Source organism: Rhodnius prolixus, unplaced genomic scaffold, assembly GCF_049639745.1.
Source record: "Rhodnius prolixus isolate KJV_2025 unplaced genomic scaffold, Rpr scaffold_1, whole genome shotgun sequence".
NCBI lineage: Eukaryota > Metazoa > Arthropoda > Insecta > Hemiptera > Reduviidae > Rhodnius > Rhodnius prolixus.
In genome coordinates, this window is record NW_027411581.1 from 1,723,670 (window position 1) to 1,751,666 (window position 27,997).

Here is a 27,997-nt window from a genome sequence, read left to right on the forward strand (position 1 = left end):
TTCTTACCAGCTGATCTACTTAGACTAGAATAGAAAAATAATTTTGAACAGGAAAGTGCCGATGGTCCAATAAAATGGCAGAAACTCTCCGCGAGCTTTGAAGCAGAATGCTTTATAAATTTAAGTAAAGTTAACAGCGCTTTGGTACAGTTAAAACGTTATTCAAGGCGCCCTTATAAATAAGGCAGACGTCTTGAAATGAAAAAAATAAAGACAAGCAATTTAATGTTCTTTTGGAACATTGTATAAATTTATTTGCAGTTAATTTTGGCTCTATCTACAAACACAGATAGCTGCTGATGCCGGCACACATCTTCACCGGTAAACACCTCTGATGGATGAAGCCAGTGATCAAGAAGAAGATGTGGACGATGACCAATATACTCGGTGGTCTTTTTTCAATTTCAGATAAGAATCTTCCGGTGTGGGCAGTCTGGGAAACGTTGCGGCCGCAAGCACCGAATATAGTTCCGGTGGTGCCATGAACCTGTAGGCTTCTCTGGCTCTCACAATACCGTAATGTTGTGGTGACAGAACCTGCCAACAGTGAATATTAATTAGATATTTTTTCAAATAAAAGTTAGAAATTGGGAAGTTGAAAGTTTGTACACAGTCCTCGAGGTTTGTGAATGTAGTCCGCAAAGTCGGATAATATGAGTACCTAACATATATTGCCTAGAGACTCAAAGAACATATACTCGACACTGTCACCGCCTGGACTGTTTCAGAAGCACAATGCCGCTGTACAGGAAGGAAGTGCACTCAAACATGCATTTCCTCTGCATAATTTTCCCATTGAATATTAAATTTCCAATATTATTTTTGAAATGTAAATTATCGGGATGCCATCTAAATTAATGTTAGAGATTATAGTATCGCAAGTAATTTCGAAATCAGTTTCAAACTGTTTACCTCAGCAAAATCTTCCCACATAACAGTCTTGAACAACTTGGGCACCAGATCAGCGATCTTATTCTTAAAAGTTTTGCCACTGAAAAATGGACACCTGTTTCGATGTTTGATGCGCACCAGACGTTGATGCAACCGTCTTTTCTTCCTGACCATTCCTTTCTTTCTTTTCCGATACACCTGCGATTCGCTAGAACTGCTCAAAGATTCGCCAAATCTATTCTCGGCCACTATATCATACTTGGAGCGAAATTCTTCTGGAGTTTCCTGGCCTAAATGTTTGAAAGTTAAATGAACAGGTGCCCGTTTGATAGAGTATGGCGACCCAGTGGAACGACATCTTTTTATAAGATTTTTCATAATCTTGGTCTTCGTGAAGATTTTCTCGCCAACCACCTGGACAAAAAAGAAACAATTCAATCACTACTGTTTTTCTTACACCCGAGGTTTATACTATATTCAATAAATTTTGGATGCGCGGATGCGGAACACAACTTTACATAAGATTTAGAACCAGTTTTGGATAGTCAGGCGTAAAGCTCTAGATTCTTGTTTCTTCAGCTCGAAGTTGGTGCTGGAGTATTCCAGAAGACAGGAAGTAGTTTTTACATCACAGAATGTATTTCTAGATTGGGTGACAGATCAAACAGGATCTGGACAAGGAAGTTGCCCTAATTTTGGCGCTTGAACAGTATGGACGATTCGATATTTCCAAATGAAACGATAACTATCAATTCTAGAGCTTTCTGAACTAAGGCATTTTGTTTGGTGCCTTGAGCCAGACTAACTGAACGTATACTTAGCCACCTGTTTCTGCAGGCTCAGAAAACACATGCATCGCATGGGCACCTGGCAGATGGCTAGCCTTTGTAGGTTCTGTCAGGAGGAGGAGGAGGAAACGGCACTCTGCACGAGTTGTGTCAGTGAGAGGGGGCCTTGTCTGGGGCTAAGGATGTTATTTCTCGGGGGAGGAAAAAACCGAGGCCTGTGATGGGTTTTACCCAAGAATCGCTCTCCAGAATTAAGAGTCTGATTAAACGGACATGTCTTGAGGGCAAGTTGGGGAGCCACAATAGATCCTAAGGGGTCGCAGTGGCGTAGGCCTTAAGGGCCGCCCTGTTAGAATCTTAATCTAGTCACCTGTTTTACGATCTGTCTGCAATCCTTCACCCATAATGCACAATCTACCTAGTTAATCATAAAAATAAATAATAAAACGAACCTCCACATTCTGTTTATCTCTCTCTCTGTAGACATCTTCATACTTTTCCCTAAACTGATAATCCCGTTCCAGTAAATTCTTATATTTTCTCAATCTGACTCCAACGACGCTCTCGGAATCACTTTTGAGAATTCTTTTCACAGGCGTTGAGAATCTTTGCTGTAAACATTAAATTTTTTTTTAAGACATTACCAACATCTTTGCAGAAAATTGTAAAATAAATTGTTACACGTTAATAATGGCTCAACTATGTACTTAGCAAAGTCTCTGTCAATAGCCTGCTTGAGAGAAAATCTAATCGTTTAGTTTTTCATTTCTCTAACCACGATCTGTACCATTAACCATGTGTTTTTCCACATTTTCTTATTTGCTGATGTATTTTTACTTCCACTTTTTGCATGAACGTTCTCACGAAAACAAATCTGATGTGATCACAGTTTAGGAAATTAAATTTTTTTGAAACTTACAATTAGTAGTAGAAGATAAGTGCATACAATAACTGAAATGCCAAATTAGAATTACAACTCAACAACCCCTTTCCGGAGTGATTGAAATCCAAGCTGCAGAACTGCTCATGCGCAATAAGTATGTCTTGAGAAAATACAGCAAATTTCTGTAAAGTTTTAAATATCCAGAGTGATAGAACAGTGCTGCCTGTAACTAGGGAACCCTGCTGCGGAGGCCAACACTCTGGAAAAGGCTGCGGTCGCCTCAGAAATGCGCCATTTAAAGAGAAGCCCTTAGTTAACAAAATAGAATAAATGAGAATGTATCTCAATGTACTTACGGCCGGCTGATGAAGAATTGTGTCACTGAAGAGGCTGTTCAAGGACTGTTCGAACATTACATTTAAAAGGTTTGATTTTCTCATTCTTAGATTTGTTTGAACGAATTTAGTTTTATAAAACTCTTTTGGCAAGAGAGCGATCCTCCAATCGGCCAATGATTTTTCTTCAACTGGTTCACAGACTGGAAAGGATCTGGCAATGCCATCATAATATTCTTGTTCCAGTTTGGAATATTCACGACTATGTATACTTTCTCTAAACTCTTTTGAAAATTCTGACGACTCCATATCAAATTCAGAATCATTCGATGAAACTTCTTCTTTATAGTCTTCCATACTACTACCATCTGAATGTAAAGATTGCACACTAATTCCACTCAATCCTGGAATCTGAAATGAAGTACTAGGGGTTGGATTTAGGTTCGGCATTGATGGTTGCTCCTGGGCAGTTTCAGTGTAGGACACGCTTATATCCAATAAGTGTAAATATGATATATCTTTCGTTTCTGTCAGGTTCATTTCGGGTTGGTTGTCATCGGTTTTAGCGGCTATAGTAGACAAAACGCGTAGTCCCTCCTCACTGGAAGAAGTTTCCAGAGAAACGTCCTCTTTGAATCGACGTTCATCAGTCAAGAGGACTAGAACTTCTGTTGAAGGTAACGGCGGAACTGGTAAAGTCTGGAGTTGTGGTTCCGATTTTTCTGTCAACATTTCGTGAAAGATTTCTTCTTTCCTAGTTTTTCTCATCTCTTCTTTGGGAGATGGCGTGACTTCTTCTTCTTCTTCTTCCGGACAGGACAGCAAGCAAGAGCTCGCCTGAATATCAATCAGCGAAGAATCCTAAAAGAAAAAAAAAAAATCATGTGATGATGTGATCCCAATCACAAGGATCAAGATAAGATGTTTAGGCCCTATAATCATCAGGACCTCTTTATGAATTACTTCAGAAATCTATCAATATATTAAAAACGATAGGAGGCTACTATTTCATGTTCGACGTTTTGGGGCCCCGTTAGAGCCCGTACACCAGTAACAGACTCTAGCACGGGTTAGGCCAACAAACTTGTATTCCAAACGGTTGACTGAGTGAAGCAGGGTGTATGTTTTCCATCAAAAAGTAAGAGGTGAAACAGACAAGGTTGGCAAGAAAGCAACAGATGGCTTTCATGTTCGCGGCAGAGGAAAAGTCAGAAGCGACCGATTTAGAGCCAGCCATTTATCTTAAGCAAAAGCATTTTCTTACCATTTAAAGCCGCAGCGCTAGCCTCTTACCTCTCTTCTGATCGCCGAGAGTAGATTTTCATCCTGGTACTTCTTGAAGCGTTCAGCTTCCATGTCAACGATCCGTCTGACTTCCTCGTAGTCGTAGCGATACTCACCCCTGTAAGTGTTCATACCTTCAACCAAAAAATCTTCTTTTTTCGCCGTTTCTTTGGGTATTACATATATTCTTGTGTTGACGTCTATGTCCTTCCTAACGTTGATACCCTGCAATCAATTTCCTCTTTATCATAAGTCAGTTTTGAGATCGTGACAGATTCTCTCTAAATCTCAAAAATTTGGACATCGTATTTTTTTTTTTTTTTGGAAAACTCAAATAGCCGAAAATTTTCATGATCTACAACTCTCGATTAGTAGAATATAACTAAAGGCGCTGAATGTTCGCTGGTGACTGACAACACTAAAAGGTGCATGGTTCCTAGGAGCAGGAAACTGGACTACGAAGATCTCCTGTGTCCAGGACAACTGTCACTAGGTAATTCCTCGCAAAACTAATATCCATTATAAACACATGGATTAGAGTAGACTGTTACGTCTCTAAAGACGTTGAAATGCAAGTGTTATAGCATAATCTAAAAATAAGAATCTCTGGTTCAAATTTGGCTTCGAGGCCGCCAGTTTTCTCTCACCCAACATCCTATTGTCATGGCTCATCGTGGTTTCGCCTCTGCTTCTGCAAATCATCCATCTCCACTAGATAATTAAAATCGCTCAGCTGTTAATCGCCCACTTACAGCTATCACCGGATTGATACCCACGACTGCCATTACTTTGATTTTCAGTTTCAGATCCGGAGCCCATATTGTTTTGCGATCCGCTCCAATCGGTGTCCAGCAGCTGCAGTTTACCCTCATTTCCATCTAATTATAAAACTTGGTCATCGACAAACAGGAGAATATATTCATCCTAATGCTGTTTAGAAGGAAGCAAGTTTAAAACCTAATATTTTTTTTTTTTTTTTTTTGGCGCATCAACAGCTGAGGTCATTAGCGCCCGGAGCTTTTTCCAGTGCACTGCCGGCCTCCGGACAGTGTTCTCTCGTTACAGACAACACTGTCCATCACCGGACAGTGAGCTGTAAGAAGCTCCTAGGAAGAGAAAATCTAAGGGTCAGCTGCTGGATTCGAACCCGGGACCTCCGCGTGGGAGTCCAGTATGCTAACCTCATAGCTAATCCCTTCCCTACCTAATATTGTTAACATTATTTTGAAAACGGAAGTATATACTTTACCACAAATAAATGTCGAACAGTTTTTATATCAATGCGATAGGGTGCGTAGTAAGCGACTTTTGCGCATGTATCCAATAAGACTCCTTCAATCAGTATTACTTCGGCCAGGAAGTAGGTGAGCTGAAGAGGAGCTCCTGGCGACAGGACTATTGATACGCCTCTTTCTATGAAGCCTGACAATCTCTCACCTTCCCATCTCTTCAATGTCATTTTGGACAAAAGAAAATAATAATAATAATATTCAGTTTTCCAAAATTGAGTATTAAGGTTTAAAAATGTGTTTGTAATTTTTAAAATAAATGCCTAACTGCAAATTTAAGTATGTTTCTCTGTCGAGTAGATAATGGCCTCAAATGCGCCTTCATCGAGCTGAGAATAAATATCTCTGTAGTGATGCTGATCAGACAGTTAGCCCTGTATCAAGCTACTTCAAAGACTACGATAACATCTCGTTTTATTAAATTCTGTGAATAAGCATAATCTTATATTTCCCCTGTCTTTTCTATATGTTAATAGATTTTTTATTTGTATTTTAATTTTATCATTATCATTATACATTTTGTTCAATAAAATGAAATTGAATTCTGGTCTAGGCATTATGGACTAGCGGGCCAATGCCCTATTATAGCATATCAACCTCTTCAGTAAAGTGCGTTAAAACTTGTTCACTGGTAGCTAAAAATGACGGAAAGTTCACAAGCAGATATACAGGGTGTCCCGAGGTAGATGGATAACGACTTTTTCTCGGAAACTAAGATAGCTAGAAAAAAAACAAACTAAAAAATACGTATTCCCTGAGTTTTTTTTTTGTTAGAAATGGCCTCCACCATTAGAGATGCATATACATGCTCTTTCCTGCCAATAAGACCATCAGGCATGTAAAGAGATATCTCGATAGACAATTTGATGGGCATGTTATATCGACACGAGCGGCGATTCAGTGGCCACCTCGTTCACCGGATTTGACACCTATGGACTATTTCTTTTGGGGATACCTGAAAAACAAGGTGATTATTCATAAGTTTTTTTGTGTTTTTTTATTTCTGCTTATCTAAAAGCATTTCTAAATCTAGGTGTATCAGAATCAAGCCGGGATTGCGTCTATAGATAAACTAAAGCAAAGAATAATAGATGCCTGTAGCTCGGTTAAAGCCGAATCTATTTCTTTGACAGTAAGGGAAATCAATCGGCAGGAAAGAGCATGTCTATGCATCTCTAATGGTGGAGGCCATTTCTAACCAAAAACTTAGGGAATACGTATTTTTTAGTTTTTTTCTAGCTATCTTAGTTTCCGAGAAAAAGTCGTTATCCTTATACCTTGGGACACCCTGTATATGTAACACACTCAATACCCGCGCTGCAATTGGTGGTAACATGAAAAACTACAAAGATCCGGATTCCGCTCCAACTATTTGTGCTACAGGTGGAGCGCGAGTCAAACGTCAGCTGGTCGGGAGAGAAACTTAGAAATGTTCGATTTGTGAGGACGTGTTACTTGTCTAATTGCAAGAGTGCTCTTTATCGTTTAATCAAAGAGAGATGTTTTAAAAGAAATCTGTCCGATTAGCACGAATAGTTAATTATGTATTTCATATACCGTGTAAGGTTGTGTCTTTTTTAGCAGATAACTGGCCCAATGGCGTCCAATGGAAGCCCAAATCTCTCCGGTAATCACGTCAGAATAGTCAGCATCGTGGAACATCTTTACCAAGAACTTGGATGAAATGTGATATGCCTGAGGAAATAAGAAATTATCTTTATTCATTATAATTCCTAGAGTAAAACATGTTCAAACAGATCTTGAATGGAACAATAACATGACTTTTCTTAACTGTACAATTCTCACGATGAAAAGTGGACTGATTTTCTTCAGAATTCGTGCAAATTCATATCCTACCGCCCACATTAACATTAGTACAGTTGGCTGCGGCAAACAGAAAGAGGAGTTCCCGAACTCCTCCACCAAAGGAAAGAACGGAATTGCGCTCCAAGCACTTTCTGACTGAAAGGAGTTGCACGTTTCAAAATCACTAGCATATCCAAAAAATGTCGTCCTAGTTCGCAAGTTTTTTTCCTATTTCTGTTTCGAATTTTGAACCATCAACGATGGTAGTTAGATTCAACAATTTGATCTAGTGAATTTGACTTTCACTGTTTCTGTCAAACACTACACCAATTCAGTAAGTAACTGCTTGAATTCGCCTTCTATTATAAAATAAATCTCCAACTTTACGATTCTAAAACATTACATACGTACAAATACAGACTAATTTTCAATAACTTAATTTTAATATTTTAACAAAAAATGTTTCGCTATTTAATAACATGGTAACTCATTTATAACCTCCCTCAGTTTCAGTACAGACTGAAAATGCAGATACTCACTCAGCTGATGAGTGAAGGAGGTTATAATTTATCTTTTTGCTGCATTTCGCTGAGTGCCTTAAAAGTAATTAGGCAAATAATTTTTGCACAAATTATCTTGTACCTCAACAAACGTTTCACATTTCACATTCATATCGAATCTACGGCCAGTCACAATGCCTAGTTCGCCCAAAAGAGTCCCTCTGGATAAGATTAGGTCATGAGGTCGTTGAAATTCTAAAGTAGCCAGATGGTCACAGTTGGGTAACTCTCCGTGAACGACGAGTCTCTAGGAAGTAAGTAATGAACATATAAATTACCATTTCAGCAATTTAGAATTGAGATATTGGATGGCGCTGACACTTACCATCAGTGTGGAATCGGTAGGGCGATACTCCAGCTTGACCAGTCCAGAAACTATAATGTACAGCCCAGATGGATCGGTGCCTCGTTCTATTATATACTTACCATAATCAAAATGGCGGAAAATCGCGTTTCTCTGTAATGGAAAAAAAAAATCATTTTGGCGTCAAACACTTCTATGGCTGTTTCTTTCCGCTCTCTGCTCACTCTCAGGGCGTGTCCGGATGCGGTCAGCACAACGAAAAATGGCGGAAAGATTGTGTTCATCAGAATCGGTTATGCCAACGGTATTGATAAGCTTTAAAAATAACTATCAACTAATCGGCAAGGTCACTTAACCCAAGAGAACGGGTGCTAAGAAACAGATATTAAAACAAATTATCTCAAGGCAGTGAAAACTCCGCCCTGTGATTAAGTAAGTCAGTTCTTCAAACCAAGAAAAGAATATTTGATTTTTTTGTTCTGCGTGCAACTCTATATGGAATAAAGGGGAAGAGGAGGAAATCTTGGTCAGGGCATTGAGAGATTTGGGTGAGACAGAGCAGAATGAGGGGTCTTGAGGATCTATATTTGGCAGAGATGACGCCGAATTTATAGCAAATCTAACGATAATTAGAAAATTAAAAATTTAAGTCTCAAAGATAAAAAGGGTTGTTTTCCACCCAAGTAAGTGATTATGGGTGTGAGTTTGTCTCTAGAGCAGGCATGTGCAACCTCTACAGGACTATGGGCCGGATTGGAAAGTAGGAAAATTACGTGGGTCGGAGTACTTCATAGCAAATCGTAGTTTTAAATCGACAAATCAATGTACTTACTAATCGCACTACTATTGGAGAGTAGTTTCCTGTGGGCGTGGCAAGGGGTGGAGCTTTTAATTAATATAAATAAATAAAAACGATAAGAACCAAATTGTTTTTAACTTGTTTGAGTAATTGGACTATATACCTCTGTCCTATTAAATACTTATTTCTCTATTGAAATTATCTTTACCCCACATCATCTCAGGGTTAGCGGGCCAGATTCACTGATGTCTGGAAAAGTGGTGGCGGGCCGAAGGTTGCACATGCCCGGTCTAAGCAGAACAACTCGGGTCTGAATTCCCAGTATGGCGTGCAGCAAAGACATCCACTTTCAAGCAAAGAAAAGCGCAATTGTTTCTTGTTATTGATCGCTGCAGTTGTTAGTTATTTAATTTTCTCATCAGCTGAAGTTCTTGCCTGCTCTCATTCTTTTAATTCTATGAATATACTCGTACATAAAGTAAATAAACGCATGTTTTCTCTCTGCATACCTCAAATAATTGAATGAAATTCTTTCTTATCCATTTTATTTTCTGCAGAAATCCGATTACTGGCTCCGGTTTTAGCAATTTTATTTCATCTGCCATGGTATTCATTTTTTTAAATTCATCCTCAAAACATTTTAATTCTTGTTCACTATATTTACCTAGAAATAATAATAATGAAAGCTTTGATCATACGAGTTTTGGAAAGTTTCCTAAATTTTAGGATTACCGATTAATAGTTAATAATAAAAAGCAATCTGAAGGTAGCGTGACTTAGCTGAACCCCTCCTTATGAAAGGAACTTCATTGGACTCGTCGCTGGGAAACTTGAAAACAGGCATTCCAGAGTGTTTCACTTCCGAATGATTCAAGACCCAAACGTTAGTCATTTGTATAAGATCGTTGATTTCATCAGTGACAGCGCGCTTGTTCGCTTTATTCCGGATCGGTTTCGGATTACCATTCACCATTAGAATTTCATTCATGCGTTTGATATTAACAACCTACCAGCAAAAGCCTGAAGTGTATGTCTCAAAATAAAACATTTTCGAGGAAGAAATACATAATGAAGTTTGGGCTGTTTAGTGCATCAATGTTACACTTAGAGGCATGAATTTTGAACCGACAATATTGCCCAACCTCTGATAATATAAGGAAATTCGAAACAAGTCAACAAGATGTTTTATCCAAGACTGTAGGCTTAGCCACACCATGAGCTAGCAGATCATGGGCTCAAAACATTTTTTAATGTTCAGGGGATTCAAAACATGTGCAAAATCAATTTCGGAAAAAAAGCATCGATAAAATTGATGCTTGAATCTCCCTCCGAAATTCAATGCCACTAGCTCTCAACTTCATATTCACGCAAGCATTCCTAACTCCTTATATCATATTAATCTAGTTAGCTGTGCTTCAAAACATCATCGAATGTTTTGGTCTTCAAAGAGTGTTCTTTGCGAGTAGTTCATCTTTTTTACAAAAACTGATCACTCCCTTTCAATCTGCAAGCAACATAATCTCGCCTTCCAAGCAGGGTGAACCACCGAGATCATTTCTACTACAGCACGTTCCTTCGTCAACAATTACGAGTTCTTTGACTCACCAGTCAGCTTCTCCTCTATAAATACTTTGTACATCTCAATCAAGATGGCGCGCACGCAATGTCTCGTCTGCATGGTAACGCTGACGTTCGGATTCACTCTTTTCAGATCACCTTAAAACAGGCAGAAAATAAAACATGAATATGCACTTATTAACATGAATAAGAATCTTAAATAGACAAACACAGGATCACTGACATCGAACAAGGCTATCAAGTATTAAAGTGCCACGTTAGAGGCAAGTAATAAAGTAATCTTGGGCTAATCTCCTTATTGCCCATTATTTTTTGTGCTGATACCCCAAAAAATATACAGAAGAAACATTACAGTATCAAAGGAAAAAGACTGTACCAGACACAGAACTAAAGTAGAACACCCAGCACATTCCTTACATAGCACAGAATATTTTCTATTTCCCGAACACAGATACTTAAATCAGAGACAAACAATCAAAAGAGACCTTAAACTCCCACTAGAAATCAGCTAGCCTCAGAACTGCCATTAAAACCACTAAAGTGTAACATTTTCAACTTTTGATGTAAAAGTGCCATCAGAGCGGGCTGCCGACAACGTCACACAGCCTGAAGGTTAGGTTACAGTCTAGGAAGGTTTAGCGTCATTTAGAGTGTTTACGTTACTGTGTTTCCTAGTGTTTAACGACGGTGAAATATAACTAGTCATTTAATTTGTAAGACGGATTACTTATTACAGAATAGATTATTATTACAGAATAATAAAATCTGTTTTTGAAAACCGTCTTACAAATATAATTCTCATAATTATAACACAAGTTCCACTATTTCATTAATAAGAAATTACAAATTTAAAGGAGCAACAATAGAATTATAACTTGTGGAAATTTCAGAACCTTCAGTTACGCACATATTTTGAATTATTTTGTAGCTTCATAAATATGCACAATTAAGAGTACAAAGTTTGCCCCTACAATTGTGCACAATTTCAGTTTTTTAGCTGCATTTATAAACTGGTAGGAGATGATTTTTTCTTGCGTTACATTTTTCTCATTTTTGGTTCTGCTGTATCTTTTTTTGTAGCTATAGTGTTGTAGGTTTATTAAATGTTACACTTTATCTTCCCATCTTTTACATAATTTACTTTTAAATTGATACATAATGTTTAAAATGATGTGAGGTTTAACAAATAGTTAATTAAAAAGATTTAAATTAGAATCCAAAACTTGATGATCGTGTTATGGAAGCCGCAAAGAAGGCAGGTTATGGACAGGTTATTAGGTGTAGAACAAGGTTTCGAGTATGCTAAAGGTAATAAAGCTTTTAGAATGCCGTGAGGGAATGAAGAGTTGCACTTCAGGTGCGCTAATATTGCGATTGACGAGCGAGAAAGAAATGGGCTATGTCACGTCATGGAATGGACCAGCTATGGGGGTACTCATTTCGCCTTTGCCCTAACTCAAAATACTTTGTGGCGCTTCAATGCTTGTAGATAACCAAAGTATTACCTAAATGTTTGATGGCTTGTAATCTATTGTATTCAATTTGTTCTTTAAACTGTTTAAGTTTGTTGGCATTAGTTTTAATCGATTTCACATGTTCATTGATCAATAAATCGTAGCTGAGTATCAAGGCGTTACAGATGTCTGTTCGTTTAGATAATTCACTGATGGCATGGGAAGTTACCCAATTGGTAATGGTGTGCGAAATAATCTAGAAATAAATAAATGTGTTAATATAAGCGCAATTTCACTTTTCTTAATTTCCGATTTGCACAGAAGGTGTTCCGGCTAAAGTTAAAATAAGCAAAATGGAGAAGGAATGAGTGCCAAACCTCTCTGGTAAGGAATCACCTTTGCTTTTAGTGTGATGTGTTGGTCCTTTTCTAAAAATTGAGGCTAAAATGGAGAGAAAATTCCACTTACTGGGAAGATTGTGAAAAGCCTCCAAAATTCGAGCAGCTCAATCATCTTCAAATAGATGACGACATCACTGGCGCTAGTTATATTTGGAAACTGAGGGTCAGTCAAGAATAAAAACCCCTCGTAAGTTCTCAGCACACACTGATGAGAGAAGAACAAAATTCTGGTTTTTTTTGAAAAGAAATCATCTTTGCCAAATACATAAATCTGAAACAAATTTTCATTTTTAAATTTCTACCAAAATATAACTCTAAACTGTCCTACTTTAATATAACATTCGTTTGCCTTTTCCAAAATCTATCTAATAAGCCGTTTTTGTTTTAAAATAAATTATTCTTTTTAAATTTTAACAAGCAAGTTCCCGTTGATTTATTGTTGGCTATCAGCCGACACCAACGCTTCGTTCCAGCAAACACTTGTATCAACAGCTGAAACGACTTTTCTAACCAATTAATATAAATGAGCCGTTTATTTTGGAAGTGGCCTAACTCCATTTATCTTCAAATCGAGATATTTAAGGGTTTGCGTTTCAATGGATTTAAAAATATACGTATAGGATACTAATGAGTCATACTGCTTAAGTGTATCTAAGGGTGTTAAATTTATAGTTCCTATTAAAATAGTGGCAATTATTAAGTGAATAATATCAAGAATGGAGTTAGGCCACTTTCAAAATTAACATCCAGATTCATTATAAAATTTGAAGGTGCCCAAGTCCATTCAACATTATTAAAGATGCTTCAAATTGAAAAAAACCATACTTAATTTATTTTACATATCTTTAAAACTATTTCTCCTTCACTATCTGAACTAAATGGTCTTGTTCTGTTCTTCCCCGTGGGTGAAATAATTTCTACAATTTAATATTAAATTTTAAGTTTTATATTAATTAAACGTACTGGTTATTCAACTAACGCAATTGTCCAAAAACTGAGAAGTTAACTTGTTAAATACTAATTAATTAAAATTACTGCCTTCAGACATTATCAATAATATATTATTTCATTTATTTATTTAAGGCGCGTCAACATCTAAGGTTATTAGCGCCCGGAGCTTTTTTCAGTGCACTGCCGGCCTCCGGACAGTGTTCTCTCGTTACAGACAACACTGTCCATCACCGGACAGTGAGCTGTAAGAAGCTCCTAGGAAGAGAAAATCTAAGGGTCAGCAGCTGGATTCGAACCCGGGACTTCCGCGTGGGAGTCCAGTATGCTAACCTCATAGCTAATCCCTTCCCTTATTATTCTTATTTTTTTTTTTTTTTTTTTTTTTTTTTTTGCCGGCGCATTGACGTCTATGGCCATTAGCGCCCACCACACATTTTCTCTTTTCTTATTCAATGGCCACTAGAGCTGGGATGGTACCTATTGGCCTATCGGGCTGCCACATACATATCTTGCATAGCAAGGCAAGGTGGAGCCTAGGCTATCGGGTATCGGACCGCGCTCCCCTCTTACATCATCGAACTGGTCGACGAGGGGGAATGCGGTTTCGCCGATGGTACCATCCCTTAATTCATTACTCACATTTTGCAAAACTCACCTTTTGTCAAGAATCAATCAATTAAAGTAAATTATTTGGGTTTAGCTTCAACTAAACATATATACTATATAATCACGATGCCTTATCCGCTTCAAGTATATAGTCTATCGTAAGGAGGCTATTTCCGTAGAATCTAACTCGAGAGTGCAGTACTTTTAACAAATATTCCTGCACACTATTCTTATTATTATCTTGAATTAAGTATAAATGGAGTTTGGCCACTTTCAAACTACACGGTTCAATTATTGAACTAACTCTGAAACTTATGTGTCAAGAATTTATCGTATTTGCTCGGAATATGAGCAACCTGAAATGCTTTAATGATAAATAACAGGAAGTTGTACATGTAACCATGGCAACCGGAAAAAATTGACAAATGGAGTTTGGCCACTTTCAAACTACACGGTTCAATTATTGAACTAACTCTGAAACTTATGTGTCAAGAATTTATCGTATTTGCTCGGAATATGAGCAACCTGAAATGCTTTAATGATAAATAACAGGAAGTTGTACATGTAACCATGGCAACCGGAAAAAATTGACAAATGGAGTTTGGCCACTTTCAAACTACACGGTTCAATTATTGAACTAACTCTGAAACTTATGTGTCAAGAATTTATCGTATTTGCTCGGAATATGAGCAACCTGAAATGCTTTAATGATAAATAACAGGAAGTTGTACATGTAACCATGGCAACCGGAAAAAATTGACAAATGGAGTTTGGCCACTTTCAAACTACACGGTTCAATTATTGAACTAACTCTGAAACTTATGTGTCAAGAATTTATCGTATTTGCTCGGAATATGAGCAACCTGAAATGCTTTAATGATAAATAACAGGAAGTTGTACATGTAACCATGGCAACCGGAAAAAATTGACAAATGGAGTTTGGCCACTTTCAAACTACACGGTTCAATTATTGAACTAACTCTGAAACTTATGTGTCAAGAATTTATCGTATTTGCTCGGAATATGAGCAACCTGAAATGCTTTAATGATAAATAACAGGAAGTTGTACATGTAACCATGGCAACCGGAAAAAATTGACAAATGGAGTTAGGCCACTTTCAAAATAAACGGCTCAAATATTCAATACTTATAGTAAAAGTACGTAATTACCAATTTTTTTAGGCGGGGCTTGACGTCCAACTACCAGTTTGGTATCGTGGACGGGGGCGGAAGCTCATACTTTACTTTGAACATTCTTTTCTAACAAATACAAAGTATCTTTAAGCAGGATTCGAACTAGCTATCTCCCACTTACAAAGCCCGCTTCATAACTACTACACCAACAATTCAAACTCTAATGGTAGACACCGAATACCGCCATGTATATTTCTTTTAACACCAATCTTATAAGCTCATGAAAATTATAGGCAGAGCCCATCAATGTTGTGACAGTCGAAAACATTTCGCTAAAATTGGCAATGGTCTTTCTTCCTTTTGCATAAAAGATACATTTTTTTTTAGGTTTTTTGGGTTTTTTCCCCCCAAAACGGCGGAGAGCCAATTAATTGTGAAGAAGAGGCAAAAATACAGCTGATTGGTAGAAATAATCATGATCTTGATGGATGTTAGATAGACTGATGAAATCCTGACATTACTACATAGACTTTGCAGCTACATGTCGCTAGACACTTGGTTGTAGATTGCCGACTAGACTACAGGTCGCCGGCAACCTGGTAGCGCTAGTTACCGCAAGAGGTTGCTAAAAAAGTGAGCGTCACTGTTTCCAATTTACATTAAACTAACTTTAAAAACAAGCAAATATACAAAAAAAAAAAAATCGACTTACCTCCATTACGAATTCAAGATTGCAGAGAGTGTGTGTGAACCCATTGAAGAAGATTAGTTCATGCATTACCCGGGCAGATAGAAACTCATTAGGGTGATAGTATTCCTTGAGCAGATAGTGGATTGCAATCGCATCACATAATATAATCAAGGTCATAATAAACTGATAGAGAGGGTGACTCAGTACATTGTAAAATATTGCTTGAGATCTACGAAGAAATTATCCATTAATTTGAATTGTTTAAGTAATTACTTAAGTGCCGCCAGACGTGTTCTCTCGTTAAGGACAACACTATGGATTCGAAACCGTGATATCCGTGTTGGAACAGTAGATACAGTTGGCTAACCATACAGCTAATCCCTTCCCTTGTACCTAATCCTAGCTGCTAAATTCCTAACTAAATATTAGACTTTCTCCTGGTCATTAAAATGATAATAGTATGACCAAAAAGCGTACCTATATTGTAAATTTCGCTTTTGGCCTAGGTAAAGTGGCCAGAACTCTTTAATTCTTAACATAAAGTTCTTCCATTGGAAGAACATTCCCAGACGATGCCAATCCCTTGCGATGTATTTAATTTCCAAAATTTTCAGTTTACGACATCTAGCGTTGATAATCTCGTCTCTGAGTGTCTTATAAGCTGTCATCATCAGAAGTCCATCTTTATATCGCTGCTTGAATAGGTTCTGCAACAGAAGTAGATTTTTTTTTTTTTTTTTTTTGCAAGCAAGTGGTAACCGGTATTGTGATCTATGCAATATTACTAACCAACTGGATACTGAGTATCCTATTCCCAAAGGACCGAAAATCCTGGTCATCTTTCAAACTATTCAACTGCTTCTCGTTATGAAGGTCGTAGTTGATCAAACCCTGCAATCAACATTATTCAACTGATCAATTCAAACACAAACTGCGCTATTCCAGTTCAGTTCAACATTAGTTTCCTGCTAATTTTCTTTTTCAATAGTTTCATCGTCATAAATCGTAATTATACATGGATTTAGCTGGAGAAAAAATATTATTATGGTGGTTAATAAAAATATGGAAAAAAAGTTTACACAAATTTACGAAAATTTGAAACCAACTGGTTACCTGCATTCTTTGTTTATTATAAAGTTCAGGAGTGGAAACCAGCAGGACTTCCTCCAAGTTTCAAGTCAGAAACTTACTTCCAAACTCCCAACATATTGTAACGAAGTTGACCTGAGGAGAGAAGAAAGGTCTAGATTGTTCTAGGGGTTGAGCGACCAAAGTCAGTAACGGGCCACCACTGTGTAAACAAAAGGCCGGTCTCTACCTGAGCCGGAGAAGAAAGAAGCTAGATTGTTCTAGGAGTTTAGTGACCGTAGCCTTTAACGGTCCACCGCTGTGTAAAAGCCAGCTAAGGGAGCGGCCCCATTTGGGGTGGTGGCAGTATGTGTTTTCCCCAGCCAGTGAGCGGCAGGTGGGAATGAGACAGACGGAGTTGGAGTGAGACAGAGAGTTGGAGGAGGGCAGTCCGAGTTGGAGGGGGCAGGCAGTTAAAAGTGAGAGTGACAGAGTGGTAGTTAGTTAGTCTTGGAGAGTCAGTCTTTGAGAGTTAGTCTTTGAGAGACAGTTTTGGAGTGACACTTTGGAAGGAACAGTTTGAGAGAGTCAGTGTTGCGGAGTGCTTCAGAGTTAGCTAGTTGGGCAGTTAGTCAGTTAGTGCAGCTGAGACTAGTGCAATTCGGTGCAGTGCGGACCAGTGGTCAGTCGTGGAATAGTTTTGTGGCGTTACGTAGTGAGTAAGTAACAGTAAACTGTTGTGACTGTTGCAAATGGTAATGTGAGTAATGTTAATGTGTTAATAAATCAGACTACTTATAAGTTTAACGAGTTTTATTATTTATCAAACCCGCATAAATTAAATTAACTAGCGGCAGGCACTAGTTGTAGTTGTGAAGTTTTTAGTAAAAGGACAAAAACTTTACAATATGTTTTGTATTTAATTGAATAGGGGGACCAATGGGCATTTTGGATTGCCTGAGTGCCTTCCGTCTTGTGGAGGAACCGCTCTTCGTCACAATCTAGTCCTTACCTCCACCGCTCAGCGTGTTATCCTAATTCCCCAGAAGTTTAGCCTAATCCTATCAGTTCTCTCCGAAAACCGCCCTAAAAAGAGTTTTTAAAGCACAAATAATTAAACCATCTGTTGATGTTGTTGTTGGCTGCTATGCGAAAAATCAAATTTGAACTTGATCTGATTTTTTCTTTTTTGAGTTACGGTGGACATTCACAGGCCAAATTTGTAAAACAAAAACTCGAGGAATTGAAGGAACCTCGAAATGGAAATCTCCTCCTCCAGTCTGCATGGTTAAGTACTCTACATATTAAGACTGAAGAATGAAGAAAAGAATTAAGCAAAACAAGTAACTCTAAAGGGATTTAGTAAATACTTACAGTATCAGAAGTGTGTTCTGGCGTACCAAAAAGAAGAAATTTTTTCAAAAAAGACGTGTTCGCTCCACGTGTCAGTTCCGACTGTGAAAAATATTGCACGGCTCTGAAACAATTAGACAATCGATCTTAGAGATAGAAGACACAGTAATCGGATTAGTCTATGCCGGCTATAACAGTTTCGTGATTTGCGAGCGCCCAACGAAGAAGGCATTCCAGTATGATCGGTTCTGGAAATGATACTCTGATGCTTTGTAGCCTGTAAAGGTGTAAGCATAGCGAATAATATGATCATCCAATATTTCCTTCAAGATTGTAAATTCAATTAGGCTCTATCATCAGTATAGTAAGATGGTGACATTACTTACTTCCACCTTATATTTCGACTCAGTATTTCGAGTGAAATTTGAGATAGAGGTAGTAAATTCAACATTCTACGTCTTCCAGTATTCATTCCATTACTCATTGGTAAAGCTAGAAAAACAACTAAATTGAACTGTAAATAATCTAAACTAGAACAACCAACCTGTTTCTATATTGATATATCTTCTGCCAGAGTGAGTTCATATGTATAATATCTTCAGTATCTAAACGGTAGTAGCCCAGACGGCGGAGGTACCATTGGAAAGGTAATAGTTGCACCAATAAAGAGAGAATTACCACAAATGAAACGATTGGGAGAATCTGCATCACACAAATGAATACAATCAGTTAAGCATCAAATAGGATGGAAAAATTAATTGCCATTTCAGTCGAGTAAAATTTATTTGTGGCAACTGGCCACAAAACTGTCCACACTCTCTGCGGTCCCCTTCTCCTTCCTCTTCACCAGTTCTGCCAACTGGGCAATGATGCGCTATTAGCACCAACAGACAAATTCTAGGCCGGGGGGGGCCGCGCATCCTTTCGAGGATCGAACAAACGCTATGCACAAATATCATGCGTATCGGTTATCAAATTGGTAAAAACCTCGAAAATTGGTACTAATTGTGACTGAAAAACGTACAGGCTTTTGAAAGCTTTAATGGCCAACTCAATAAAATTACGGGTTTTGAAGTAGAATTCTTTACGAAATATGTGTATATTAGGTATATGGGCACAACAAAGTAAATTCACTATTGCAAGGTCAATTCTACACTGAGGCCATACCCACTTATTTTTATTGGTTCCCAATGAGTTGCTCATTAACGACTTTTCTGAATTTTACTATAAATTGTGCAATATTAAAGGAAACAGGAATTAAATTGCAAAATAAATGAATTCCAAAAAAATAAATAAGACTAAATTAATAGAGGTTTGGTTTTTCATTAACAGGATATGTTTGAAATTTTTATATTAAATATTTAAATTTATAAATTTTAATTGAAATGACCACTTATTTTTCATCAAGGCAAATCCATTAACTTGACTTAAAAGGGCTTTTTGCAACTTTTCAAGACCCTTTATTAAGAAGCCGCTTAGTATAATGAACGCTTCCACATAGAAACGGGGACATAGAAAACATTGGTGGAATTCCAAATTTGATGAAAGTAGGCCATAGGATAGAGCAGCGGTCGGCAACCTATTTCAAGTAGAGAGCCATTTCTCCTAAAATAATTTCAATAAATCTTACCAAGAGCCGCAAGGATGATAGTGTAAACAAACTCTGTAGATCATTTGTATTCACAAATTATTATTTTATGATATTCAATAACATTTAAATGTTCTGATATATTTATTTTCACATATTGCAAAGTAAATAAACAAATAAATAATAACTAAACCTGTGTTAGAATGAAAATGGCGGCAGTCCTATATATTACGTATTTGAATATACTCGTAATTCTATTCAATTTCTAACCTATCACGTTTAAAATTCTTTTTGAAAAAATATCTTTACTTTAATAAATGAAATTTTCATTTGTTTCAATAAAATTAAAATATACAATAAATTTTGGACAGGCTGAAGAGCCACACAATTTGGATAAAAGAGCCGCATGCGGTAGGTTGCCGACCCCTGGGATAGACGGATAGTTCCAGTTACCTGTACAGTAGTTAACTTCCGATCCACCAGGGCTGCCAACACAAGAGGTGTTCCAGTGTTGTAAGTTCCAAGTGTGGCCACCAGGACATCGCTGGCTCTTTTAAAAATAGTTCCGGTAATTATTGTCCCAAAGATTAGCAACCAGCATAAGCATCTGCAACAAAAATATTTTTTTTAACGTTTTAGTTAAGATTGCATACCACAGACGAGCGCTGCTGTCATTCCCGGGTGTAAACTTTTGAATTTTATTTGAAAAGTCCATGTTCCTGATTCTTCAGTTAGTCGCCATGTTTTTCACGACCTGCTTCTCATATTTAAGACATTACAGAGTTCTTCTGAATTTACATATAAATGAAGAGAAAACATTTAGGATAAAACTTGAAAGCTGTTGGACCGGAGGATTGAGATGATTGGATAAGGAGATGATGGAATGTTTGATGATTGAATTTTGTCACAACAGGTACAAAGAAAATGGAAAGATGATTAGGTAGAGTTTTCTTGAAAACATTTTACGTACGGTTTTGGAATTTGAGCACTGAATTCGGTATGGCATACCTAACGAAACTTCATGTCCACACAAATGGTAGCAAAGTTTGTTTTTTGGGGGGAGGGGGAACTTTCGATCGTTCGTCGAGAAGTCTCGAAGGCGGCCAAATTATCTGTTAGGTTGGTATTCTTCTAAGTCTGGTTACGACTTCCTTTCAGAGGATTACAGGTTAGTGGTTCGTCCATGGGTAAACGAAGATAGCTTACACTGACAGAAGAAGGGACAAAGGAACAAGTATTTAATTGGAGAACCTGGACATGATAAACTCGGAGTGGTAAAGTGGTGCGAGTTCCAATTCTGTTCGCTTACCTTGATGTTCGATTCTGTGCAAACTACAGGACAGATGTTCTGGAGAGGAGTTCAAGGTCGAGATAGGTCGTAATAGTTGCTGTATTGGATTAAAAGGAAAATCAAGAAATAAAGGAGAGCTCAAAATACTTCCACCTGGAACACCCGCTTTCACCGGGAAGTAGGGAAAAATATAAAACCCACAAAAGACTTGAGGGACAAAAGAAAGCCTTTAATTTTGGTCAGTAATCCAGGCTTCTACAGTTGGTCATATGTCTGAGAGTCATCAAGGTAAGCCCCCATACATGTTTCTTATAGAATGATGACTCTGTGGTATCTACACGATGAACTTGTTGATTAGTGGAATGCGTTTGCCTGAATACAAACTGGGTAGGAATTTTGGCTGCTTCGAGTACTGCAGTAAAGTAGTTTAATTAGCTTTGATTTTGGAGATTACAGAGAGAAGATATTTGCTAAGAGGAGTCGAAGATCATGTAATTATTTTCTGCGTTTGAGAGTAATTTTTGTGATGGAGAATTTGAGATGGCAGAGAAATTTGATACGGTTAGTCAAGTTTATCACCTCCTTGGTGGTTGTTTAAAAATATTAGCGGTTAGTAGGTGTTTCAAGATGGTGTGGTAAACCTACCTGGACACCACTATCACCAGATAGCAGATGCAGGCTGCCAGGAACATCAGTACCAGCGTTGGGACACTGTTTCGGGCCACAATGGTACCTACAAGCTGGAATACGATCCAGTTGGTTATATAGTCCACAATCTCCCAATGCTCAATTAGCTGTTTCACTTTCGATTTATTTTTGTTGGACAAGTCTCCGACCATCAAGATTATAATCATTGCTACAGCTATTTCTCCTCCGCTGCCTGTAAAATATCGTATAGAAATTAACCTTTTGCTACATATTTCTGGTAAGAATAAGACTGTGGACAACGTTGACGAAAGTCTGGTGTGAACTCTCTGTGACGTATCCAGATTTCTTAAGCACGGCGGTACTTTCTCACACCAGAAAAGTAATTAAAACCGGGCCTAAAAAGCTTACGAATAGCACCTTTCGGCATTCTCGAGAACCATCGGGCAACTCCGTTGGTTCCATAACATCACTTATGGAAGCACTTCCAATATCTGCTTATTTACTCAAGGTGATGTTTTAATCTCCTCGCCTTGCTAAATAAATGCAGAGACGTGAGCATTTTTAGTAAATAGCATTCTAGCCAGGGACGCTCTAACCCTGATTAATTTCAATATTACTTACCTAAGAATGCGTAAAAAAGTGCGTAAATGAAGTAGATAATGCCGGTGAGAAAGCAGATCTGCATGTAGAAATCATGGCGAGCCAGGGTTATGATTGCACTAAGACCCAGGTATCCGGTTGCTCCAGCACAGAAACCCACAAAAGGGCCAAACACCACGGCGCTTAGTTGGAACTCGCTTCCTGCCAACAGATGGTAACAATTAAATACTTCTGGAGGTTGCAAAAAAATGAAAGTATGATATACGTTTGTTAGGTGGAATGTTTTGTTTTAATTTATCAGGAACTTTGGGAAGAGAGGTAGGAGCACCCTTAGACTCTTAGGCTCTCCGGGAAAGGTTGTTGCTACCACCTTGTAGTATCCTCTCCGCAATGGCTCCCCAGATATTCCAAAGGTAGTACCCAAAATTAAAAAGTTAGCAGTGTTCTGAGCGAAGTTCCCTCTAGCGAAACTAGAGATCAGGAAGGCGACAGATAACCACTTTTCGGTGCCATAATTTCTTCTACAGTCCGTTGTCGATGTAGAAGCGATTTCATCATCCACTTGCATAATTTCAACCGCCCCAGCTGCAGAAGCACGGACACCGTTGTTGATCCGCTCGGCCGCATTCATTCTTTTACGTTCCCGCACAGCTTGACTCGGTCATATGGTGTTTTATTATTACCATTCGATTGTTCTTGAGAAGCCCTTTCCAACCGTATACGATCTCTGTATTTGGTTTTGGCTTTTCGACGCGTATAGGCCGACATTACATATTTTTGATAAGATTTTTTTATTCTAACACCTTTTTATATTCACTATCACTATTTTACACTAATGTTTTATATACAATCGATAGATTGTGACGACAGCTGACGATTAAAACTTAAACGAACATCGTAGCTTCTCCGAGTCAAAAGTTATTCTAATTGCAAATCACGATACGCAGCAAAATGATCTCAAAATGGCGGCGCTTCTTCCTTTGGTCCTTTAGCTATCCAGTGGTCTAATTTAATTTTGGATGTAGACGATAGATTCGAAACTATAATGACAAACTGTATCCCCCGATTTTGTTATCATTAGGTTTTTTGGATTGCCTCCATATGATAGCAAATTTAAAGACGTATTCACGTCAAAAAGTTCAATAAGTTATAAGTTCGAGAGGGTTTAATAAGTCAATCTAACTTTAATCTGCCAGTTTGAACATGCTCCACTAAATTTAGTAAATAAAGCTCTCATTAATTATGGTTTTTAGAGAAATCTTAATCATTGATTACCTATTTCTCCTGTACTGCCTAATGTGGCACGAAAGACCTGATACAAATGCGTTGACAACAGGACTGACACGAGTTCCTCGCAGTGCAGCATCACATTTACAAGCCGGAGGTCCTCTGGCAGGCAAAAATATTGGCGTTAATTGATTTGGTAAAAACTTAAGTTATTGCATAAAACATTCGCTTATCACAAATATGAGGAATTATGAAGAGCGTTTCAAACTTTGGAGTGTTTATCGGCGAATGGATAAAATATTTCAAAAAAGTAAACCTCTAGGAAGGTAAAAATTTACTTTACGTTTCTTTATGCTAGAAGGTTAGATTACAGGCTACCGATACGAACCTCATGGTTGCCAACCTGTACACAGGCAAAATTAATTTCTCCTTTTTCATGTCTCAAAATAAACAAAGCACTAAATATATCCCATACACTATCCACGAGCTCTAACACAAACAATAACAAATGGTAAAAATAAGAGAAGTCAATCAGTTTGTGACGCACCGTGAATAATGGGTACAAATTATAAATGTGATGTATTGCATAAAAAACAAATCTTGGTTGAAGACGACTTCCTTTACTACATATCTCGACTTGTTGACTTAAATGAAACATTGTAACCTAAATATAAATATTCAAACAAAACTTTTAAAGGGAAACAAAAATTCATTTAAAAAATAGGATAAAAGAAATTTAAATATATGAAACTTACGTGTACAGTGTTTGGTTAATTTCATTACAGCTTCTGTCTCTTTTGTGCTTAACACTACCGATGTGAACGCGATGAACACGGGCACATCTTGTGCTGAAGGAATGTTCATCAGAGCTAGATTCAAGAGGAAGAGCGTGATTGCTATAAGTGCAAACTGATTGAAATAATTCAATGAGGCCAACAGTATCATCTGGAAAAATTGAAAACGTATTTTTATTTCTATTTTGAAAACAATCTGATCTGAGTGCCTAAGTGTGAGTGTTCTGAGTAGCAGGTTCTGGAGAGCGACCAAATCTCAGTAGCTGGGTAGGGCCAAAGGTAAGCCCGTAGCCGCACTTGAATAGCCGTTAGAAACAGCTGGAGTGGTTTAATAATAATGAATAGTTTTACAGCTAACAAGCATGTTACTGTTTAAGCAGATTAACTGTTACAATTCGGACTAGAACCATTTAAAAGTAATATAAAGACAGCATTAATGGCGTAAACGAGATAAGATTATTTCTTTTAACTAGGGTTCTGGCTGCGATGGCCATACGTCCTTTATTTAAGTGGACAGTCCTCCAATTCACTGTACTGCCTAAAATAGGCCTTTTGACCTTTATTTCTGAAAGTCGGCGCAAAGTTTAAAAATTGTTTTAACAAGTTAGTTTCGAGTACGCATACCATCACGACCGTTGTTGTCATCGTGTCGTGCGTGCATTGGCGGTAGTGTGTCGCCAATCGAACGGCCCTTTGAAATACCAGGAGGTTATTTTTTAATGGTTTTTTTTTAACTGCCTAGATGGTGGATGGTACATTCGGAGCCGCTCGTGAGCATTCGTCGCCACTTGTCGGCAATCATCGGGGGCATGCGACGTTTTTACTGTTGAGTAAAATTTTAATGAATGCATTATTGTATTTTCGTTAAAAACTTATTAATTTCTTATGAGTTATTTCTTTTATTTTGTTCGATATGGCCTTTGTTTTTCCACCAAAAAATATGGTCACTGTAGATCACTTAATAAATCTAAGTGAAGTCCGGGTTTCTTACACAGCTGCTTTGGAAGGAACTTTGCCAACACTTCTGTGTGTGGTTGACTACAAGCCGCTTTGCCAACTTCATTTGTAACTGAATTTATTAATTAGATTATGAAAGATACAAAATTAGAATTTTCGTTTTTATTGGTTCCAATCCACAAGCTAACCAAAATATCATGTCAACAGATGAACCTCTCAAAGATGTTTATCTGCTCATGTCCAATCTCTTTCAAGTGGTGCATAAAAGTGTAGACATCGAATAATACGTGTTTTTAAGTATGTTGGTGTTTAGAGATGTGCATATCCTTCCAAAGCAGCGGTGGTGAGCTGGACCTGGTCTAAAAAAATATGTTATTTCTACTTTCGGAAGTAAATAAAATATGCTGGTTCTAAAATCATTCAGCAAAGCGGATCTAACACGAATTCAGCATACCTTGATGAGGAATAACGCTGTTCAAAATAGTTTAGGAGACGTACCACTGGAAAATAGCAAATCTTTGAATCAGTATTAAATGAAATGGAGATCATTTTAAAAAGAATTACCTGTAATGGTTTCCTCTGATAAAGATAGAAGTCTATTCTCAGACTTAGATTAATTAATATCACCGGTATGATCAGCATACAAAATGCATGCTCGTTATAAGAGGCTAAAGAGTTTATCATTTTAAAATTTATATAGTCGTGAAAGTTGAGAAAGGAGATGATGAAGCCAACTGTGAAGACGCCCACATGTGAGATACATAATGGAATGTGCAGGTAAATGGCCATCGATCTGCAGATACATCCGATCCATAAGGCCATACCAATGAAACCAACATCGTTGTACTGTTCTTCTTCTACTGCAAAGAAAAAGCAATATTCTAGTGTCATACATTACATTTTCTCGCAGTTTGGGAAATTAAATTCTCTTAAAATTTAAATTAGTTCCTTAAAAGAGTGTTAAATTTATTTATATTTACTGAAATATCAATAGTTCTTTTCACGAAGGAAGTAATGACAAGAAAGTACTGTTGGGTCACAGCCTCCAACAATCCTCTTATTAAAATCAGGGTCCTTTAAACAAAGTTTTAATCAAAATTGAGACCTCCTCCAGCATGCTACACCAAGTTCAAATTTACCCCTTAGGGCAACTTGCCTAGAATCTTGCAGATTGTTGCTGAACCGATCAACACATTTGATACTTCATATTGTATAGTTTTTAGACCCCCTCATATACTCAGAGATGGGCAAAAATTGAATCAATTAAATTCCAATAGAATTAAAACAAAATTTAATTTTAATCATAAAATACAAAAATTAGGATTAAGCAATATAATAATTAATTAATACAATTAATTGATTGAGTAAAATTCCAAATTTAGTTTTAATCGATTTGGACGATTCATTTTTTTTAAAAATTTAAGTGATTTATGTTTACAGAAATTGCCACTAGAGTTCTCCACCTTATGGAGTATAAAGTAAGGTTACAGCCTATGTAATGGCGGCCTACAAGTCTACAATGTGCCCATTTCTCTATTATCTATTTCACGATTAAACAATAGAAATTCTCAACTTTTTTGTTACCGTTAACGATAATTGTGTAAAACATGAGGTATTATCCCAAAAGAAATATTATTTATCGTATTTTTAAAGGGATTTTTTTTTCTTGCTTATTTTGAAAGTTTATCAAATACCTATGGGAGAAATGTTGGAAAAACATTTTTAAATTAATTATTTCATTGAAATTACTAAGTTTAAAGTATTGGCCAATCACAATGCAGTGTAGTTGCAGACTGTGGGCGGATCATGCCCACCTCTAGTGTAGCCACGCCCCTTCCAATGGAAACCAGTTATGGGCTGGTAACAATGGTGCTTCAATACCTTTCACTAGATTTTCTAAAGCTTTTTATTATTTTATCATATTTTATTAACTTTTTATTGTTATTTTTTTTAGAAATAATAATAATCTTACGGTGACGTTGAGACAAAATGCTAACAAATTATTCGAAAAAAAATATCATCCTCAATTTTCAAGAAATTTTTTATTAATTTAAGATTGTTTTCGAACAGTTTTCGCCAATATTCGACAGTTTCACTTTACTTTCTCATGAAAAGAATCTCCTACGAACACTACTCACATGACTCTAAATAAGGATTAAAGGGAAATGATTATCTCAGTTATATCTGGGCTCCTGTTCATCCTGAGTCCTAAGGAGTCACTTAGGAATCTCTGTATGATAATGTCTGTAAAGAGAGAACACTGTTCCGTCACAGTATTAATGCAAAATAAAAAATCAGAATGGAAAAATTTGAAGAAAATCAACTTTTTTTGTTGGAAAAGTTTTTCTTTTATTGCGATCTTTGTCTAATAATGAGCCAACAGTTTTCAGTAGACATGCCAAGTTTTAAGAAAATCAAGTTAAGAGAAAGTAGTTCAGATTGGATTTTCATTTTTTATAACAATTTTAATATAGAATTTTCCCTTCCTGTAATAAATAATTAGAATCGAAAATAATTAAAAAATGTTATAAATTAGGTATACTCACAGTCATAGTAGATAGCTTCTGTAGAACTCAGCAGACATGCGCCGATGATGACTTGTTGAAGCGCACGCTTCATCATTCTACAGAATTTCTACTGCAAATGATTTATAAAACTCAATTCTCTTGTTTTTGAGAAATGTGTTTTTTTTTTTTTTTTTAGCATTGTATATTTTA

At 37.2% G+C, this 27,997-nt stretch overlaps 1 protein-coding gene across 3 annotated transcripts; it reads right to left on the reverse strand.

Moving 5' to 3' along the window:
* Nucleotides 1-221: 221 nt before the first annotated feature.
* On the reverse strand, nucleotides 222-27,985 carry LOC141452253 (sperm-specific sodium:proton exchanger-like). Of its 3 annotated transcripts, none has more exons than XM_074124186.1 (25): nucleotides 27,827-27,985; nucleotides 25,845-26,140; nucleotides 24,285-24,474; nucleotides 23,578-23,691; nucleotides 22,324-22,503; nucleotides 21,700-21,934; nucleotides 20,217-20,370; nucleotides 18,720-18,877; nucleotides 18,197-18,299; nucleotides 16,544-16,645; nucleotides 16,232-16,461; nucleotides 15,776-15,983; nucleotides 12,440-12,643; nucleotides 12,023-12,227; nucleotides 10,545-10,655; nucleotides 9,449-9,603; nucleotides 8,162-8,293; nucleotides 7,919-8,083; nucleotides 7,028-7,165; nucleotides 5,431-5,628; nucleotides 4,191-4,406; nucleotides 2,919-3,758; nucleotides 2,132-2,290; nucleotides 913-1,305; nucleotides 222-537 (listed from the first exon to the last, which is right to left on the reverse strand). In XM_074124186.1, the coding sequence occupies exons 1-25, from the start codon at nucleotides 27,900-27,902 to the stop codon at nucleotides 352-354; spliced, it is 5,148 nt and encodes a 1,715-aa protein (XP_073980287.1). In that variant the 5' UTR covers nucleotides 27,903-27,985; the 3' UTR covers nucleotides 222-351. The 3 variants fall into 3 exon arrangements, with proteins under 3 accessions (XP_073980287.1, XP_073980298.1, XP_073980308.1); XM_074124197.1 differs by having other exon boundaries at nucleotides 25,845-26,137; nucleotides 27,827-27,958; XM_074124207.1 differs by lacking the exon at nucleotides 7,028-7,165.
* Nucleotides 27,986-27,997: the final 12 nt, after the last annotated feature.

Bases quoted from the DNA above. Each gene is read 5' to 3' on its own strand.
- LOC141452253 (XM_074124186.1), bottom strand. From the start codon at position 27,902: ATGATGAAGCGTGCGCTTCAACAAGTCATCATCGGCGCATGTCTGCTG. The intron at 16,646-18,196 runs GTAAGTATTTAC...TGTTGATTGCAG, and splicing joins CAGAACACACTTCTGATACT to GGTTTGATCAACTACGACCT. The intron at 4,407-5,430 runs GTAAAGTATATA...AATTGATTGCAG, and splicing joins CTGTTCGACATTTATTTGTG to GGTATCAACGTTAGGAAGGA.